The sequence below is a fragment of the Aythya marila genome, assembly GCF_965140915.1.
Source record: "Aythya marila genome assembly, chromosome: 12".
Lineage (NCBI taxonomy): Eukaryota > Metazoa > Chordata > Aves > Anseriformes > Anatidae > Aythya > Aythya marila.
Genome location: NC_139053.1, coordinates 20,711,336 through 20,728,458, shown reverse-complemented (window position 1 = coordinate 20,728,458; position 17,123 = coordinate 20,711,336). Strand labels below are relative to the sequence as shown.

General features: G+C 54.9%; 4 protein-coding genes across 8 annotated transcripts in view; 2 read left to right on the top strand and 2 right to left on the bottom strand.

Moving 5' to 3' along the window:
- Positions 1-1,934, bottom strand: part of WWP2 (WW domain containing E3 ubiquitin protein ligase 2) — a 32,187-nt gene extending 30,253 nt beyond the window's left edge. Inside the window, exons 1-2 of one of the 3 annotated variants that reach the window (XM_082769763.1) lie at positions 1,895-1,934; positions 379-463 (exon numbers count right to left, since the gene is read on the bottom strand). In XM_082769763.1, the coding sequence (XP_082625889.1) occupies positions 379-448 (70 nt within the window). In that variant the 5' untranslated portion in view covers positions 449-463; positions 1,895-1,934. Of the gene's footprint in view, positions 1-378; positions 464-658; positions 1,012-1,739; positions 1,762-1,894 lie in introns of those variants that run through there. The other 2 variants (XM_082769764.1, XM_082769765.1) reach the window with 2 other exon arrangements.
- A 171-nt stretch (positions 1,935-2,105) lies between these two features.
- On the top strand, positions 2,106-4,854 carry NOB1 (NIN1 (RPN12) binding protein 1 homolog). Its single transcript, XM_082769851.1, has 9 exons — positions 2,106-2,219; positions 2,307-2,439; positions 2,534-2,667; positions 2,743-2,814; positions 2,940-3,077; positions 3,189-3,419; positions 3,690-3,787; positions 3,924-4,068; positions 4,297-4,854. The coding sequence occupies exons 1-9, from the start codon at positions 2,142-2,144 to the stop codon at positions 4,564-4,566; spliced, it is 1,299 nt and encodes a 432-aa protein (XP_082625977.1). The 5' UTR covers positions 2,106-2,141; the 3' UTR covers positions 4,567-4,854.
- A 766-nt stretch (positions 4,855-5,620) lies between these two features.
- NQO1 (NAD(P)H quinone dehydrogenase 1) lies at positions 5,621-7,710 on the top strand. Its single transcript, XM_082769728.1, has 6 exons — positions 5,621-5,759; positions 6,216-6,380; positions 6,454-6,584; positions 6,730-6,843; positions 6,937-7,038; positions 7,118-7,710. Exons 1-6 carry the CDS (start codon positions 5,753-5,755, stop codon positions 7,418-7,420), a joined length of 822 nt encoding a protein of 273 aa, XP_082625854.1. The 5' UTR covers positions 5,621-5,752; the 3' UTR covers positions 7,421-7,710.
- A 1,441-nt stretch (positions 7,711-9,151) lies between these two features.
- The window catches only part of NFAT5 (nuclear factor of activated T cells 5), a 57,024-nt gene continuing 49,052 nt past the window's right edge, over positions 9,152-17,123 (bottom strand). For all 3 annotated transcript variants that reach the window (XM_082770084.1, XM_082770085.1, XM_082770083.1), the window contains exon 14: positions 9,152-16,274. The gene's annotated coding sequence lies outside the window, so the exon portion shown is untranslated. The remainder of the gene's footprint in view (positions 16,275-17,123) is intronic.

The window sequence follows — 17,123 nt, the reverse complement described above, 5'->3', positions numbered from 1 at the left end:
CAGCCCCTGCCCCCCATCCCTGCCCGGCTGCTCCCAGCCCCAGGAGGTGGATGAGAAACCCCCAGGGCTGAGGACACCTCTCCTCGTCCTGCGGGCACAGCAGGGAGAGGGGCTCCGCAGGCACCCAGGGACGGCCACACCGGGCTCCGAGGGGCTGCAGGCAGCGCGGGGACCCAGCTCCCGGCGTCTGGAGCCACCTCGCGGCCACGGGAGCACCGACAGGGCCCTGGTGGGGCCGAGGAGCCACGTCCCGAGGGGAGGCAGAGCCCTGGGCAGGCCCCGGGAGCTCGGCGCTTCCCCACGGTGCTCACACAGCCTCCCCCAGGGGTCTCCCACCCGCACGGACCCGGCCCCCCCCCGACCCCCGGCAGGACCCACCTTTGACGGAGAGCTGGGACTTCTCGCAGGGCGGCCCTGCCCTGGCCCTGCTGGAGCTGGCAGAGGCCATGGCATCACCCCCAGGCTGCAAGCAGAGGGACAGGGGGCTCAGCACCACTCCCGCCACGCGGACGGGGCCGTGCTGGGGCCCAAACCTGTCCCTGTCCCTGCCAGGGACCCCCACAGCGTGGGGTCAGCGCAGGGCCCCCCCTGGAAAACGTGGGGCCCCCCTGCTCCTGCCTGGCCTCAGCCACACGCTGCGGGTGGCAGCAACACTCACCCTGCGAGACAGAGACCCGAACCCCTCCTGGGCTGAGGAGCTGAGCAGCACCCCAGGATCTGCCCTCAGGCACCGCGCTGGGGCTCCTCTGCCTCACCACAACCCAGAAGCTGCCTCTGAGCACAGCCACGGGGACAGAGCGGCGGCAGAGCACCCCTGGGCCACGCTGCCGTGAGCCCTGCCACGTGCTGCTGAGCAGGGGCACCCACCCGGAGCACCCCACGTGGCTGTGACACCACGGGTCCCTCGGGAGGGACGCGGAGCGGGGGCCGCTGGCAGCACGGGGCGGCCTCCCAGGGCTGTGCTGGGCAGCCAAACCCCACAGCACTCAGTCCTGTGCTCCCCAAAACACACCACGGAGCCGCAGCTGAGCAGGGGAGGGAACAGCAGCACCCCTAAACGTGGGGCAGGGGGGTCCCGCTCCCCACCCCCAAGCTCTCGAGCTCTGTGGGTGCTGCCACAGCCAGGGGGACGCTTCCACAGCCGCCCACACCGGGAGCCGGGGGGCTGAGGGCAGGGTGCGAGGGAGCAGCACGAGGCCACGGTCACGCAGCAGCACGAGGCCCCGGGACGGTCACGCAGGGGCACGAGGCAGCCGCTGCCCCGCACCAGCCCCGCGCTGCGCCTCGGGGCCGGCTCCTCTCCGCCCAACCCCCCCCCCCTCCGCCGTGCCCGGGCTCTCCGCAGCCTTCCCGGTACCGGGTGAAGCCGCGGCCGGCCCAGCGCCAGCCCTCGGGGCACCGGCTGCCGGCTGCCCCCCGCCACCGCCCGCTCCCTCAGCGCCCTTCCCGAGCCCCCCGGGCAGCGGCCGCGCCGTGACCGAGCCCCAGGGCCGGGCAGGGAGCCCCGAGCCCCGTCCCGAGCCCCCCCCCGGGGCCGCCCCGTCCCGCCGGGACCCTCCTGGGGGAGCCGCCGCGCCGCGGGCTGCCCCCAGCGCCCCCCCCCCGCACGGGGACTTCCCCCCGGGGCCGTCCCGGGACGCGCAGCGGAGCGGAGCCGTCCCCGGAGCCCCCGGTGCGGGCCCAGCCCCGAGGCTCGGGGGCTCCTCGGGGGCTCCCCCCGGGCCTCCCCCCGCCCGTACCGGGGCACCGGGGCTCGGCGGGGCCGGGCAGCCCCGGGCCGCCGCTCTGAGCCCGGCCGCTGCCGGTGCGGCGGGGCCCGGCCCAGCTCGGCCCGTCCCGGCCCTGCCCGGCCCCGCGGGGCCCCCCCCGCTCCCAGCCCCCCCCCCTCCGGTACCGGCCACCGCTGCGCTCCCGCTTCCGGCTCCAGCGCCCGCCGTCATGTGACCCTGCCCGTCACCTGACCGCGTCACGCTCCCGGCGTGCCGCGCGCGGGCGGGCTAAGCGGGGAGGGGGACGAACTACAACTCCCAGCGTGCCCCGCGGCGGGGAGCACCGCTCCTAGCAGACGGCATGGCGGGGGGGGGGGACTACATCTCCCGGCGTGCCCCGCGGCGGCCGCGCTACGGGTGGCGGCGAGGGCCATGGGGCGCGCGGAGATGGCGCGCGTGCCGCACGTCGTGGCCGACACCGGGGCCTTCGTGTGCGGGGCCGCGCTGCAGGTGGGGGGGGGGCGGGCACCGGGAGGGGGGGACCGGGGGGGAACCGGGGGGGCTCCGAGCCCCGCGTGACGGCGCCGACTTCTCCAGGACGTGGCGCTGAGCGTGTACACCGTGCCCGAGGTGCTGGCCGAGATCCGCGACCGGCCCACCCGCCGCCGCCTGGCCGCGCTGCCCTACGAGCTGCGCCTCCGCCGGCCCCGGAGCGAGTTCGTGCGGCTCGGTGAGAGCGGGGGGGAACCGAGGGGGGGGACGGGGCTGGGGGCTGGGGGCTGGGCCCCCCCGTGAAGCTGAGCCCCCCTCCGGCCCCCCCCCAGTGACCGACTTCGCCAAGCGCACCGGGGATTTCCCCAGCCTGTCGGCCGCCGACCTGCAGGTGCTGGCGCTCACCTGCCAGCTGCACGCTGACTGCACCGGGCCCGCCGGCCTCCGCCTGCAGCCCCCCGACAAGGTGAGGCACCGGCACCGGGATATTTGGGGTGTGGGGGGGTGTTGGGGGCTCGCTGAGCCCGGGTGCTGCCCCCAGGTGCGGCTCAGCTCCAGCCTGCGGCACCCCGAGGCCCCCCTGCACCTCGCCGGCTTCCACCTGCCCCGCAAGGTAAGGCACGGGGATAGGGAGCGGGGGGGGACGGGGTTGGGACACGGTTTGGGTCCCCCCAGGGCTGGGGACGCAGCCCCGCAGAGCCCGGGGTCGAGGCACCCCCGCGCCCTGCCCCGCTGCAGCACAAGCGCCCCGGGAAAGGCCAGAGGCAGCACAGCCCCGAGAGGAGCCCGGACCCCACCGAGAGCAACGAGTTCAGCTCCTTCCTCTACTGGAGGCCGCCTCTGCCCAGCATCGAGGATGAGCTGCAGGAGCTGCTGGTGAGCTGCTGCGTCCTGCTCCTCGCTGAGCCTCCTGCCCTGGCTCCAGGCTGACTCAGCCCAGCCCCTCTGCATGGCAGCGCCGTGCCCCACCGTCCGTCTCCCCCCCAGGAAGCCCAAGCCATCTCTGTGAGCACAGAGTCCACCAAGGAGAACCGGAGCCCAGAGGATGGGGACAGCGCCAAGGAAGAGGAGGAGGAGGATGAGGATGAGGAGGAGAGCGACGACGAGGGTTGGATAACACCCAGCAACCTCAAGCAGGTCCAGCAGGACCTGGGGCACTGCGACACGGCACCCGCTGACATCCAGGTCGGCTGCGTCACCACCGACTTCGCCATGCAGGTGGGTGCTGGTGGAGGTGGGAGGTGCGGACTGGCTCCAGCCTCCTGCTCAGCCAGCGCCGTGTGGGTGCTGTGCAAAGAGCAGCTCCGTGCTGCCTCCTTTAGCATTAAGAGCTGTCAGTTTTCTCCACAGCAGCAGCCTCTGCAAAGCCTGTCAGGGTCACTTTCTTTGGCCTTTCTGGCTGCCCGGGCAGGCAGATGCAGACACTTCTGGGGTGTCCCCTGACAGCAGCCCCCTGACAGCAGCCCCCTTTCTCCTCCCTCGCTGCAGAACGTGCTGCTGCAGATGGGCCTCCACGTGCTGGCAGTGAACGGCATGCTGATCCGCCAGGCCAGGAGCCACATCCTGCGCTGCCACGGCTGCTTCAAGTGAGTGCCGTGTGTGCTGTGCCTCCAAGGCACGGGGTGTGCGATCCCTGGGCCTGGTCGGCTGCTCCTGCTCCTGCTGAGCCCGGGTCCTGCAGCCTCGGGAGCAGTAAATGCCCTCTGTCCCTCTGTCTCACAGGACAACCTCAGACATGACCAAGGTTTTCTGTCCTCACTGCGGTAACAAGACCCTGAAGAAGGTTGCGGTGAGCGTCAGCGAGGACGGCAGCCTCCACATGCACTTCTCCCGCAACCCCAAGGTGCTGAACCCCCGAGGGCTCAGGGTGAGTACAGGCTGAGCCGGGCAGCGTGCAGCCAGCGGGTGGAGAGAACTCTTGGCCCCAGAGAGGGTCAAAACAGAGCCGTGATCACCTTCCAGCTGTTCTGCTTGACCCAAGGGCTTTGGGGTTTCATTTGCTGAGCCCTTCTCTAGAAGCTAGCCGTTATTCCAAAGTCCCCCTGAGCCAGAGCTGCTCCTGAAGCGACTTTAACAGCCTCCCTTCTCTTGGCAGTACCCGCTGCCGGCGCCACAAGGAGGGAAGCACGCCAACAACCCCCACCTGGTGGAAGACCAGCCCTTCCCCCAGCAGCGGCTGTCCCGCAAGGCCAGGCAGAAGACCAACGTCTTCGACCCCGACTACATCGCGGGGCTCTCTCCCTTCGCAGAGAACGACATCTACAGCCGCGCCGCCAACCTGCACATCCGCGACGCGGCCCTGGGCGCGGGCAGGAGGCGCCTGAACCCCAACGCCGTGACAAAGAAGTTTGTGAAGAGGAGGTAAAGGGCAGGACAGGGCCCTCCGCGGGGCGCTGTGAGGGCAGGGCCATCCGCCAGGGCACTGCGTGGCACTGGGAGGGCGACCTGCCTGCAGCTCCAGTGCCCGGCCTTTCCTTCTGAGCTTCTCTGCGTGCCTGAGGGGCAGAGCGACGGGTGCCAAGTCTCTGCTTTGGGGAGGCTTTGACCCGGAGTGCCTGCAGCCTCGGTGCTGGTGGAGGACAGGGGTTGTGCTGAGGTTTTTGCTCTCCCTGGACTCCCCAGTAACCCGCAGTGCTGAGAATAAACACACAAAACTGCAGCGTCATGGCTCGTTCATTTCTAGCAGAAGAGGGGCAGGGTTGTTGGGGTGAGAGGCACTGGCAGTGCCCAGGGGTTGTTTGTTCTCAAGGCACTCCCTGAAAACGAGATTTTAAATGCAAACATAAGCATCCAGCCCAGACCTTGCAGGGGATGAGCACCCATCTGCACGCGCACCGCAGCCACGACTGCCCCACGTGCCCCCCACACGTGTCCAAGGGTCCCTCTGCACGCACGGCCGTGGTGGCCCCGGTGCTCCAGCACCACGCAGCTGTTCTTTCACCAGTGGGATGGGGGAGAGAACTGGGGGGGGATTAAAATCATGGATTAACATGAAGACAGCTTAATAGGACAAACAAAGGGAAATAATAAGGCCACGGGCTGGGGTGTCCTTCCAGCAGCTGGGGTCAGCGGTCCCGGCTGTCTCCTCCCAGCTCCTTGTGCACTCCCGGCTGGCAGGGCAGTGTGAGAAGCTGAGAAGGCCTCGGTGGGTTATGTAACCAGCATTGTTGTTGTCCTAAATCCGAAGCATGGCACCACACCAGCCACTGTGAGCAAAATTAACCCTATTCCAGCCCAAACCAGGAGACTGGCCCTGGCCCCCAGCACTGGGACACTAACGAGGGGGGAGTGTAAGCAGCACGGAGGGGGCGGCTTGGCTGCTCCTGATGCTGCACCGTGCCCCTGGGCACTGGGCACGCCAGGAATAAGAAGAGGTGTTACCCCCCTTGGGCGGTGGTGCAGCTGAGTCACGGTCACGGTGCTGCACACTCTGGCTGCTCACCCAGCCTCCTGGGGACCGTCCAGCCCTGCCCCGAGCGAAGTCCAGTCCGGCATCCAGCAGTGACAAGCAGTGCCCCAGCTCCGCTGCCGGCAGCTGAGCAGCTCTGGCCATGGCAGGTAGGTCAGCACCAGCACCAGCACCCTGCCCGATCCTGCCCAGGGCCCCAGGGGATGGCTCAGCCTCACCCACAGCTGGTGAGCAGCACCGGGGCTGTGGTGCTCAGAGCCCTGGGCATTTTCCCTTCTCTGCATCCTGGCTGGCTGCGTTAACTGGGAGCAAGGCTCAGTTAAGCGTGCCACTGGCTGCTGCCCTTGTGGCCTCAGAGCTTCAACTTCTGTTGGCACGGCACGGCACAACATGGCATGGCACAGCCTGCTTGCTGTGCCCTACTGCAACGTGTCTGGGGGCAGCTGTGGGGCTGCTATGGCAGCCGCAGGCGCCGGGGACATTGGTGTGGGGGCTCCTTGTGGTGTCCACGTGGCACCCACGGGTGCCTGCAGGACTCTGTGGGTGCCCCCATGGGGGGCTCTGTGGGCCCTGCTGTGGGGGTGCTGAGCTGCCCCTCCCTGCAGGACGCAAGGCCCTGATCGTGCTGGCGCATGCTGAGAAGACGTCCTTCAACCACGCCATGGCCGAGGCGGCTGCCAGCGCGCTGCAGGACAAGGGCTGGGACGTCACCATCTCCGACCTCTACGCCATGGGGTTCAATCCTGTGCTCTCACGGCGCGACATCACCGGTAGGACCGCAGCCATCGCCCCCACCAGCCCCGTGCCCCTGCTGGTCCCCACTAACCCCCCGGCTCCCCACAGGGCCGCCCAAGAACCCCAAGCACTTCGTCTACGAGACGGAGATGGGAGAGGTGTGGAAGGAGGGACGCCTCAGCAGCGACATCGTTGCCGAGCAGAAGAAGATCGAGGCAGCTGATCTGATCATCTTCCAGGCATGGGCGCAGGGAGCAAAGCTCTCCTTGTTGGTTGGGCACTGGGCTGGGTTGGGGAGGGGGATCGGGGTTGGGGGGGTCTGTCTTGGGGGCCAGGGGAGGCGGCAGCGCTCACTGCCAGCCTCAATGCCGCGTGCTCTGCCAGTTCCCACTGCAGTGGTTGGGGATGCCGGCCATCCTCAAGGGCTGGTTCGACCGCGTCATCATCCAGGGCTTCGCCTACTCCATGGCCACCATCTACGAGCAGGGGCGCTTCCAGGTAGGTGGCTGGGCTGGGGAGGGGGCACCAGGTGCTGGCCTTGCCCCCTGCTGTGGGTCCTACACCCCGTGCCTTCCCGCCTGCTGTCTCCAGAAGAAGAAGGCCATGCTGTCATTCACCACCAGCGGGATGGAGTCCATGTACAGCCCTGAGGGCATCAACGGCGACATGAACGTGTTCCTCTGGCCCATGCAGGTGGGGCCGGGGCTGGGGCTGGGCTGGGGCCGGCGTGGAGCCGAGGGGCCGCACTGACACCTCCCTGCCCCGGCGGCAGCGGGGCATGCTGCAGTTCTGCGGCTTCCAGGTGCTGGCACCTCAGATCTGCTACAGCGTGCGGTACGTGACCCCCGAGGCACGGGCGCAGATGCTGAGCGCCTGGCAGAAGCGCCTGGCTGCCATCTGGGAGGAGAAGCCCCTCAGCAGCGTCCCCAACAGCTGCTTCGAGCTGAGCATGGCGGGCGGCTTCGTGCTGAAGAAGGAGGTGCTGGCGCAGCAGGAGGGGAAGAAGCAGGGGCTGACGGTGGGGCAGCACCTGGGCAAGGCCTTTCCCCCCAACCAGCAGCTCAAGGCCCTGTAGTAGGTGCCGGACACTTCAGGGCACCGCCGAGCCCATCGCTGCCGTGCACCCAGCTCTGTGTGGTGAGGACGAGGCCTGGCCCCGTGGCCACCGCACTGCCAGGGCCAGGGGGGCACAGTGATGGTGGCCCAGCCCTTCCTCTGGGGGGTTTGGACCCAACAATCTTTCAAGGTCTCTTCCAACCCCTTCAATTCCGTGATTCAGTTGTGATCTTTCTCTTTTTTCACTGTCTCTTTCCTGTCCTTTTCCAACATGAGATCCCTCAAAAGCGAAGTCTCGGGGTGCTGGGGGCTGCGGCATGGCCCTTGGTCACCACCATCCGTGTGAACACAATAAACTGCAGTCTGGAAATCAGCGGCGGTGTTGGTGTCCTTCGAATTTCCCATTCCCATCCTTCCTGGGGAAGCAGGGCTCGGCACCTCCAACCATACCTGGCACAGCTGCAGGCCCCCTCCCTGGGCCTGGGCCGCATATTGCTTAAATAAATGCTTTACGGGGAGCCACACAGGCACTACGGGTTAGAGGCAAGGGGTCTGACGGCCCCCCAAGGCCCTGCAGAAGGGGAGAGAAGGGGGTAGCGGCAACGCACCCCTTCCTTCCACGTCAATGTGCACGAGCCAGGCTTGTTCCCTCCTGCCCAGGGCTGGCAGCGCACAGCTCGGCACTCAGAGCTCCACAGCGCGAGCTGCTTGAGCACGGCTGGCACAAAAATGCATTTTGCCCAGCTCTCGGGGTAAGTTCAATGTTTGTATTTTTTTGTTTTTTTTTTTTTTTTGTTTGTTTTTTCCCTTGTTGTACCATTTCTGTCCAGTAAAATGGGCTTTCTGCGCTTACCAAGCAAAAAGGCAAACAAGACCCCTCCAGGTTGTTTTTTAGGTGCTTGTGCTCTTGGGGCGCACGCGCTCCTTGCTCCAACTCAACGCCCGTTTGCCCTTGAATGACTTTTCTGGACGGTGCTGCGTGCCCAGGCTGCTCCCCGCACAAGCCCCGACTTCTGCCAGATTTTACTTCTCCAGCTTTGCTGATGAAAATACTGAGAAGGAACTAACTGAAACCTGGCACTGCCCTCCCCACCGAGTATCTTTATCAAGCTTGTCCCAAAGAACGTAACCACATTTACCCAGGCGTATTTTCTCACAGGGGGACACAGCTGGGCCTCAGCCTCCCCGGGTCACCTCCGGCACATCCGCATGAGCACAGCAGGGATGCAGCTGCAGGGGGATTGTGCCAAGACACACAGGAACTGAGGCCTGGGCACAAACCCTTCTGCCAGAGGCAGCATCCCCAGCCGCCTCTGGAGAGCCCCCGCTGGAGCTGTGGGAGGGCCGAGCACATCCCCATCGGCTCCTCGGAGGGGATCCCACCTCTGGCCGACCATGAAAATAACCTCGAATGCTTTGAAGTTACAAAGCTGGGGCGTGGGTAGTAAGCCACGCAGGCAACCTTGGACTTCAGGCAAAGTCAAGAAGAAACACTGCAAGTTGTTTCGTTTTTTTTTTCCAAAGCGTGTGCATGCCACGCTGCCTTTCCTTATGCAACAGCTCGAGTGGGATACACCAAACCCCAAACCCGCACGCGCTCCCTCCTGTCCTCCCCGTGCTTCCTGAGCTGGCAGCCGCAGGGTCACCAGAGGGATTTACTCCGCTCTCACTGGCCGCTTTTTCTTGGCAGAGGGAAGACCCCCTTGGGAAAAAAACTGCACAAACCAAGAAAGCAGAACAAGACTTTACACTGCAAAATGAAAACTTTCATTGTTTTATTCTTGACTGCAGCTGTTTACAGAAATATAGTTGCGAGTATACAAATGTCCCAATAGAAGCAAAATATTTTTTTTAATATTTAACAAGTTATCACAGGATAGCTAAAAACATAGATGCAAATGAAATATCCCCTCAGAGAACAAACTGAAAACACTGGGTATCAGTGCTTTGAAATCCCATCTACGAAAGCCATATACACAGAAATGCACGAAGGAATATCTGGTGCTACTTTCACATTGCAGGACAATGGAAAAGGCAGCTCAGCAGTTGATCAGTGCACTCCAGAAAAACATGGCAGAAAGGCAGGTAAGCCACTCAAGAAAGACGCAGGCATTAACAGAGGTAGAAAGCTCTCACCTTTTTTGGAGCTTACTCATTAGCAACAAGCGTGAATGTTAAAATTTGAAATGGCCTCGTTTCAAATAGTGTCTGCAATTAAAAAGCTTCGGGAACACTGGGGTCTTTTAGGCAGGACACTGGAACTGGTTCCCAGTTCTGCCATCCCTAGCAGTGCCACTCTCCTTCCAACAGGGAGAGCTGTGCTCTCCCAGCCCGCGGAGCCGCCGCGCGCTCCTGCACGGGAGCTGTCTGGGCAGGGGATGCTCAGGCCAGGCCTCCACCCACCTTACCAAGGGGCAGCTCCGTGGACTAAAAAGAAGTTAAAAAAATGTATGTTATCTGAACATAGGACCCTTTGCTAAAAAATGCACATAATTAGAGTATTTTACAGAGGGCTGTGGCTGGGTGTGGGAATTTAGGAGTCTGAACTGAGCACTTGCAAGAATTTTGGTGAGAATCCCACGGCAAGCAGGGAAATCCTCACATTCCTCACCCTCATCCCAGCACACCTGAACGTTAGAAACAATTTCATACACTGCAATAGCAAGAAGTAGAGAAGATCATCTCCAGAAGTGGGGGAGATCAGGCTACAAAAGAATACACCCATTTGCTTTCGGTTTGGCAGAGATGCTTTGAAAATGCCTGTAACGAGGCCACGGCGTCTATCGATCAACCCAACGCCAAATTGCTGTGGAATGCACCTGGGTTGGCAAGAAGAATCACGGTGGACTAATGCATGCTCTTGGTTTCACATTCTGGATTTCCTTCGAGTTCCTTTCCTCACACAATCTGTAAGAACTCAGAATGAGTCGGGGCCGCGTTCCTCACGGCTAGAAAGCAGGGAGGGGGCTTTCACATGGTTTCAAGGAGGGAGTGCTTTAGCCATCAGCTGCTTCAGTACAAAGCAAAACCAGAAAGATGCTTCCCCTTGCATGCACAAATCAGAACAAGTAGAAGAGGAATGACCTACAGATTACATTTCCTCATCCTGATTCAAATGCAACCCAGCTGAGCAGCAGCCTGCATCCTTTGCTATGCAATGATGAATGACCTGCACTGGGAAAGAACTGCTCGTGTCAGCCCAGCTCCTACCGAGCAGCACAAACACCACTACTCCGTGTCTGTACGGGCACTAGGACACTCAGAAAGGGAACTTTAAACACTGACGTTTGCCAAGTCACTTGGGGAAAGCTGGCAGAGGAGCACATGGATGCAGAAAGCGAGCGCTGCTGCTGAGCCCATCCAGTGGGCAGACCCCTAACCAAAGCTGTCAGTTCTACTGCTTGGTTACATCATGTTTGCAACTATTAATAAAAATATATAAAAATACAAAAGTGTACAGCTGTTTTAAACAGTCACTTTAACCCCACGGACATTAGTGAAGTTCAAGAGCAGGGCAAGTTTCTGAAGCAACACACATCCAGTACTTGAAGGCATTTAGACAACTATTAACGAGCAACTACAAAAACCTCGGTAGATGAACTCATACGAAGGAAAATTAATTATTTAAGGTTTATAAAAATGTAAATATTAATAATATTCTATGCATGTCTACCACTATTTGTAATAGATATGACTCCTCTATATACATATGTACAATCCTAGCATATACAGGCACTGCGTATTTACACACCTAGAGGCGAGAGGAAAAGCCTCTCCTGTGCAAGCCTCTCCTCACAGCCCCGTGCTCAGGGTGATCACATTTCAAACAGGGATCCTCTGCGCTCGACACTCAGCCTGCAAGTGCCCAGAGGGATGGATGCAGCTGGGTGCACCCTCAGGGGACTGCTGCGTTCCTACCTGGCATCCATCAGTCACCAGCCAGCAAGTTCTCCTCTCGCTTCCGACCTCTGGTTCAGAGCATGCGAAGCAATTCCTTCTCCTCGCTCCTGTCTATCACTCAGAGAGATGTCCACAATCCTCCATACTCCTCTCCTGTAACTACTCTGAAAAAGTAACCCGACTGTTGTCATGCAGATGCGTGACATTGCAAAATTGTCAGCAAAAGCCCCCAGCAGCTCTTGGTGAAGGTGCATGTGCATGCCTGCACGCACAGGTGGTTGGCAGCAGCTACGTGCGGCTCCAGCCCAACAGAAACCTTTCGGATTTAAGCTATGTTTTAAGATGAATGCAAGCTTCTCACTTGCTAGGTATTCTTTCTGAAGATTCTGCAGAGATAATAGGAGTGGAAAATCTGTTCAGGCAAGTCTTCTTTTCAGAAACTAGATCCTAAATCAGAACTCACAAGATTTTCCATTTTGATCCCCTTACCTAAATGAGGGGAATGCCCGTGAACACAGCTGCCCAGGTCCTCAGTATTTCCAGTTCTAAAAAAAGCCGAATTTACAAATGTTCAACTGTTGATGTTTCATTCTATCGTAAAATTAAATTGAAAATAATCACCCTGCCAATAATTAGAATGGTTGATGATTAAACATCTACTTTGAAACTGTAAGGCTGAAATTGGTTCTTCAACTATTTTTATGTTAAAAAGCAAAGCATTTGGCTTGAGTAAGTGCTGAAAGAATAAGCAGTGAAGAGGCAATTAATATCAAAACATGGACTTGCTAATTAAGCAACAAAGCACCAGTAACTTCCTGCCAGAGGAGATGTTTAGCTAAGAATTTTGTGTATTATGTTATTTATGGAATCATAGAATATCCCAAGTTGGAAGGGACCCATAAGGATCAGTGAGTCTAACTCCTGGCACCGCACAGGTCTACCCAAAATTTTAGACTAAGTGCACAGTCCAAACACTTCTGAAATTCAGACAGGTGCCGTGACTACTTCCCTGAATACTTCACTACTTCATATGAATATTTTTTATTATTCTTAACAACTCACAAGCAGACGAGAAGTCACAACTGGTGGTTAGCAGAGAGGTCTCCAGAGATTTTAATCTGTGCCAAGAAATCACCGTTCCACAAACCGTCACGTACCGCAGACACCGAGCAACGAGCAGATCGTTGGTGCTTTAGAGGCACACGCAGCTGGAGAGCCCACGTTTAACGTGGAGGGCCAGAGAACAACTCTTACGAGGGAGCTCAAGCAGCAGAGAAGACAACACACAGAAAACCCATCTGAGCAATGCAGTTCCAGCTTTTCACTTTCCACCTAGCAGTATCTTTTACACTTAACTGCTGCTTGTGGATATGATAGCAGGTTCTCCTTTATGTCAGGAGCTTAAAATTTAGAGACCAAAAGTCTCAGCACCGCCTCACTTTCTTAACACGAATGGGTTAGACTTGAGCACCACTCTCTCTCAGCTCTGCAGGCAAGCACTCCATCTGCTCGCAGCCTACCAGTCACACCAGTGTGAACATGCAGGGGAGTAAACAAAGGGATTAGAAATGCAGAATAAGCTCCAATTATCAATATCAACTGGTTAATCACGAAAGTACATGTTCAGGACTGATAAAATACAGATGTGGCTCACACTGTTCTCATGCCTTTCTGCCATGAAATCCTGCAAGCCATCCTTAAGTTCTTTACTGGCTTATCGAACCTCTCTCTTTATCCCTCCTAACAGCTGTCTGCAAGCAGCAGTTCAAGCACTAATCAACCACTGAGCAATCTTTTCATTCATAAGACAAATACTTTTTGTAACCAAATCACATGTTCAAAGTGTTGTACATTTAAACATTGACCTAAAATGGAACAAGATAAATTTAAACACAAGGAAAGAAATGTTATCCAGAAGTGAAAAATATGATAGCACAGCCCTTTTTTTTTTTTTCTTTTTTTTTTTTCTTTTTTTTTTTAATAAGCAGCCTAAAATATGCACGCAATTCCAACAAACCCTTCCCCTGGAGCTGTAGCAGTCTTGGTATAAAGTTCTCTTTTGGACACCCATCTTATTAAACGAAGAATTGGTCCCTGGTGACTTGGCACTGACCAACAGCACTTCAACATAAGGATACACCCCTTCAAAACAATAGAACAAACTAAAGCAGCATACGAGTGGATTTATCATTCCTATTACTTCTGTGTATGAAGGCCCCAGATGACACCCGACAGTTTGTCCTGGGACTGCAATCCTGCGACAGCCACCAGTTCGCTTTTGAGAAACTGGCTACTGATTTCCCCAACCATCTGCAAGTTGTTTCGGTCCATAATTAGTCTTCTACGCATCCTCATACAGCATTTAGTCAATTCTGCAAGATTGCCGTTTTCATATCGTGAACCATAACAGGATTTTGTTAACGTTTTCTCTTAGTAGGAAAAAAATAAAAATCACAGGAGGAAAAAGTATGGTTTGGGGTTATAAAGCAGCTCTGGACAGTAAGAAGCAGGGAATTCTTTTTCTCATGATTAAAATTTTAAACATTTGAGCGTAATCATAAATTAAAAGTTAAAACATAGAGGCACTAATAATAAAATATTAAATAGACAATGATAGTGGATAAAAGCTGAATGGCTCATTCTGAATGAAATCCCATTATTTTATACATGCCTAAATGCCTACAGGTTTCCTTACTAGATTGTATTGCTGAGTGACAGACACACCAAAACACACAGTGAAGCTTCTCATAGCCAGTTGGAACAATAAATTGCCTGATGGAATGGCGAGAGATGAACAAGTTATTTATGTTGCAAAAAGTACTTAAATACTCAATAAAGACATAACAAACCCCACCCCACCCCCACTGTTATCAGACGCCACGTTGTGGTAGAACATCAGACAAACTCACAAATTTACCACAAAAATGTGTGGCAAAAAGAATATTTTATATATATGTATATATATAAATTTTTATATTTATGCCAATGTACTCACTCAGTACAAATAGCAAAATAGTATACCATTTCCTAAATACAAAATATAGCTTTCCAAAAAAATGAAACACACATTAGATATAAACCATCCAAAACTTGAACGATTGAAAACTGTATTCAAAATTAAATGACCCAGAGCAGGTCTCTTTCTGAAAAGTTCCCTTCATATCGGCAAGAAGCCTTACTACTGAAAACGTAATTCAATGCCTCTCAATGAGAGAGAGAAAGAGAGAGACAGAAAGAGAAAAGAAAGTTATGACAGACTGACACACAGGAAACAACATTAAAACAAACAAAAACTCTACACGGCTCAACTAAGCACACAAGTTAGGGAAAAAACACAGTAAACAGACTAGAGTTACTTAAAAACCATTTACAGACTACTCTTTGTTATTTAAAATAACAAAAATGAAAAATGACGTGATACCAGCTACACTATACCGAGGCATAATAGCCATACATGACAGCTGTTCGGCTCTAGCTGCGCTAACAGCTTTCTACGTGCAGAAGGAGAAGGAACGAGTATCGGGACGAGGCTGTAGTGAGATATCACAAAACCTTCTGGACAGTCGGAGCACCCAGGAAATTCACATGCCTCACAACACAACTGCATGGTTTGGAGTGGGTTGTCTTTACATTCTGTAACAAGTCAATTTTTTTCATTGAAACATGATGATCTAGAAGCTATACTTGGGGGACTGTCAGTAGGAAAAAAAAAAAAACAACTGAGTTTGCAATGAGCTCAATATGGTACAAAAACGCAACAGCTCAGGATGACGTGAAATTTTCAAGAACGCATAAAAATTCTGTAATTTGCCCCCTACTTGGAGTAAAGTCAAACTGGAGATTTACAACAGCAAGAGCTGGAAAATGGCTGGTTAAGGGGGTTTCTTGCATTTGGAGGGAAGTGGAAAAATTGTTTCCTCTTTCCTTAATCCTTATTTCTCAGAGCTTCTACTGACTAAGCAATTTAATACCACAAGCGTAGGTGCCGTGGATTCCTAAAAGCTGCTTCTGATCTTTAAAGCCAGTAGATATCTATAACATTTTTAAAAACACAATGTGAAACTGAGGAAGAGAGAGGGAAAAACATGAAAATAACAAAAGGGAGAAGACTGGTTTGAAAATGGATAATGCAGCTTTAACAAGATCTGACCCATACGGTCAGAGCGAGAGACACAAAAGGAGCTGCTTCCTTAGCCAGGCAGAATGTTCCTTTCAAGTGGAAGGTATTTAAGAGGATAAGATTTTTAGAGTATAATTTAATTAAAAGTTCCCCTTCATTTCTTCATTTTGTTAGAGCCACCAAACCCTTACTCTATGTACAGGTACACGTAAGAGACACAGAAAACCGTTATCACATTCTCAGATGGGAAGCACCCACCTCTGTCTGGCTATCTACAGTAGCAAGCAGTTCTCTGCTTGTTTATTAGAAGTATCAATATTTTCATTGCCACCTACTGCAATTAATAAATCACAGTATCAGCTCTCCCACTTATCTGTAAAACATGCAATCCCTTCACTTACTGATAGCTATGAGTCATGGCTCATGTCACGGGTATTTGATGTTTCTGCTTCACTAGCTTTTCTAACCAAAAGAGGGGATGTGAAGAAGGAAGAGGAGGAAAAAGTAAACATGGTAACATGTATTACCTTCTAACAACAATAATAACTGACCAGATATGCTTCAAATTCAAAGAGCATCCCACTCTTAGAGGGCATTAAGAGTCAGGTAACAGTACGATCCCATGCCCGAGTAAAACAAAGCATAGCTTTTCAGCATTATTGGCACTATGAATCTTGAATCTCAAATACTACAATCACAGCCTTAGGTGCTAGACACTGCAATTGGCCACATATGTGCTCTTTAGAGAAGAGGGCCACTTTTTGACAGGAGCAATCAGTTCCATGCTGCCTAATCCAGAGTCACAAGGTCTGAAAGGATCTACGAAGTCATCACCTCTTTCTTCACTGAATTTCTGCAGGGAAAAAGGTAAGCAAAAATAGACAATTAACGAAAGTCATCCTCTTACTTCTAAGTAGCTACTTTACCTTGAAAGTGTCCTTCACAAGCAGACATGAAACTATGAGTACTATCAGAATGCAGCACTCGTTCACACAGCAGGATTACTTCCCTTCCACTCATGTTCATAACTTCCCTCAAAACAGTTTCACTTCAGTGAAGCTTCTGGGAGATTTAGGGTGTCAACCAGCTTTTCTAACGCCAAGTTACACACTGTGGACAATGCTAGATTCCAGAGTCCCACTGTTCTCAGTACTCATTCGTAGTCAAAGCCTCTTTCACCTCTCTGAAAAAGGCATCTTCTAAGAGCAGAATGTTTCCTCAAAAGAGCCAATCCTCTCAGCTCGTTTTTAACAGACTCACCACGGGACACACAATACCCACCATATTCTACAGAAACTTGTTTTCACGTTACATTCTTGTAACCCAGAAGGCAACTTCAGAACAGTACAGACCTGAGGTGTGTTACCCAATAAGCCTTAAGTTTTCACCTGCAACCATATTTTATAATGCTTTTATCTGCCAAGCTGTTAGATTCACTCGCTCCTTCCTAATAAAGAACTGGATAGCAGATGACAAAACACACAGAAATCAAACAATAAACCTGTCTCTGCCAACTGTTTCACAGAAATTCTGACCTTTGACTGTTTTAAATCATTCTTCATTGTAACCACTGATACTGTACTCTTAATTCAGCATTGCTGGTATTGTAGCTGACCTCCTAAAAGCATGGCAATACAGTCATGGGGAAAACTTGCTGAACAAACCGTGCGTGGCAGGAAAGAACCTGTAAACCCAAACACAT

Bases quoted from the DNA above. Each gene is read 5' to 3' on its own strand.
- NOB1 (XM_082769851.1), top strand. From the start codon at position 2,142: ATGGGGCGCGCGGAGATGGCGCGCGTGCCGCACGTCGTGGCCGACACC. The intron at 2,440-2,533 runs GTGAGAGCGGGG...GCCCCCCCCCAG, and splicing joins GAGCGAGTTCGTGCGGCTCG to TGACCGACTTCGCCAAGCGC. The intron at 2,668-2,742 runs GTGAGGCACCGG...TGCTGCCCCCAG, and splicing joins GCCTGCAGCCCCCCGACAAG to GTGCGGCTCAGCTCCAGCCT.
- NQO1 (XM_082769728.1), top strand. The intron at 6,381-6,453 runs GTAGGACCGCAG...GGCTCCCCACAG, and splicing joins CTCACGGCGCGACATCACCG to GGCCGCCCAAGAACCCCAAG. The intron at 7,039-7,117 runs GTGGGGCCGGGG...CCCCGGCGGCAG, and splicing joins TGTTCCTCTGGCCCATGCAG to CGGGGCATGCTGCAGTTCTG.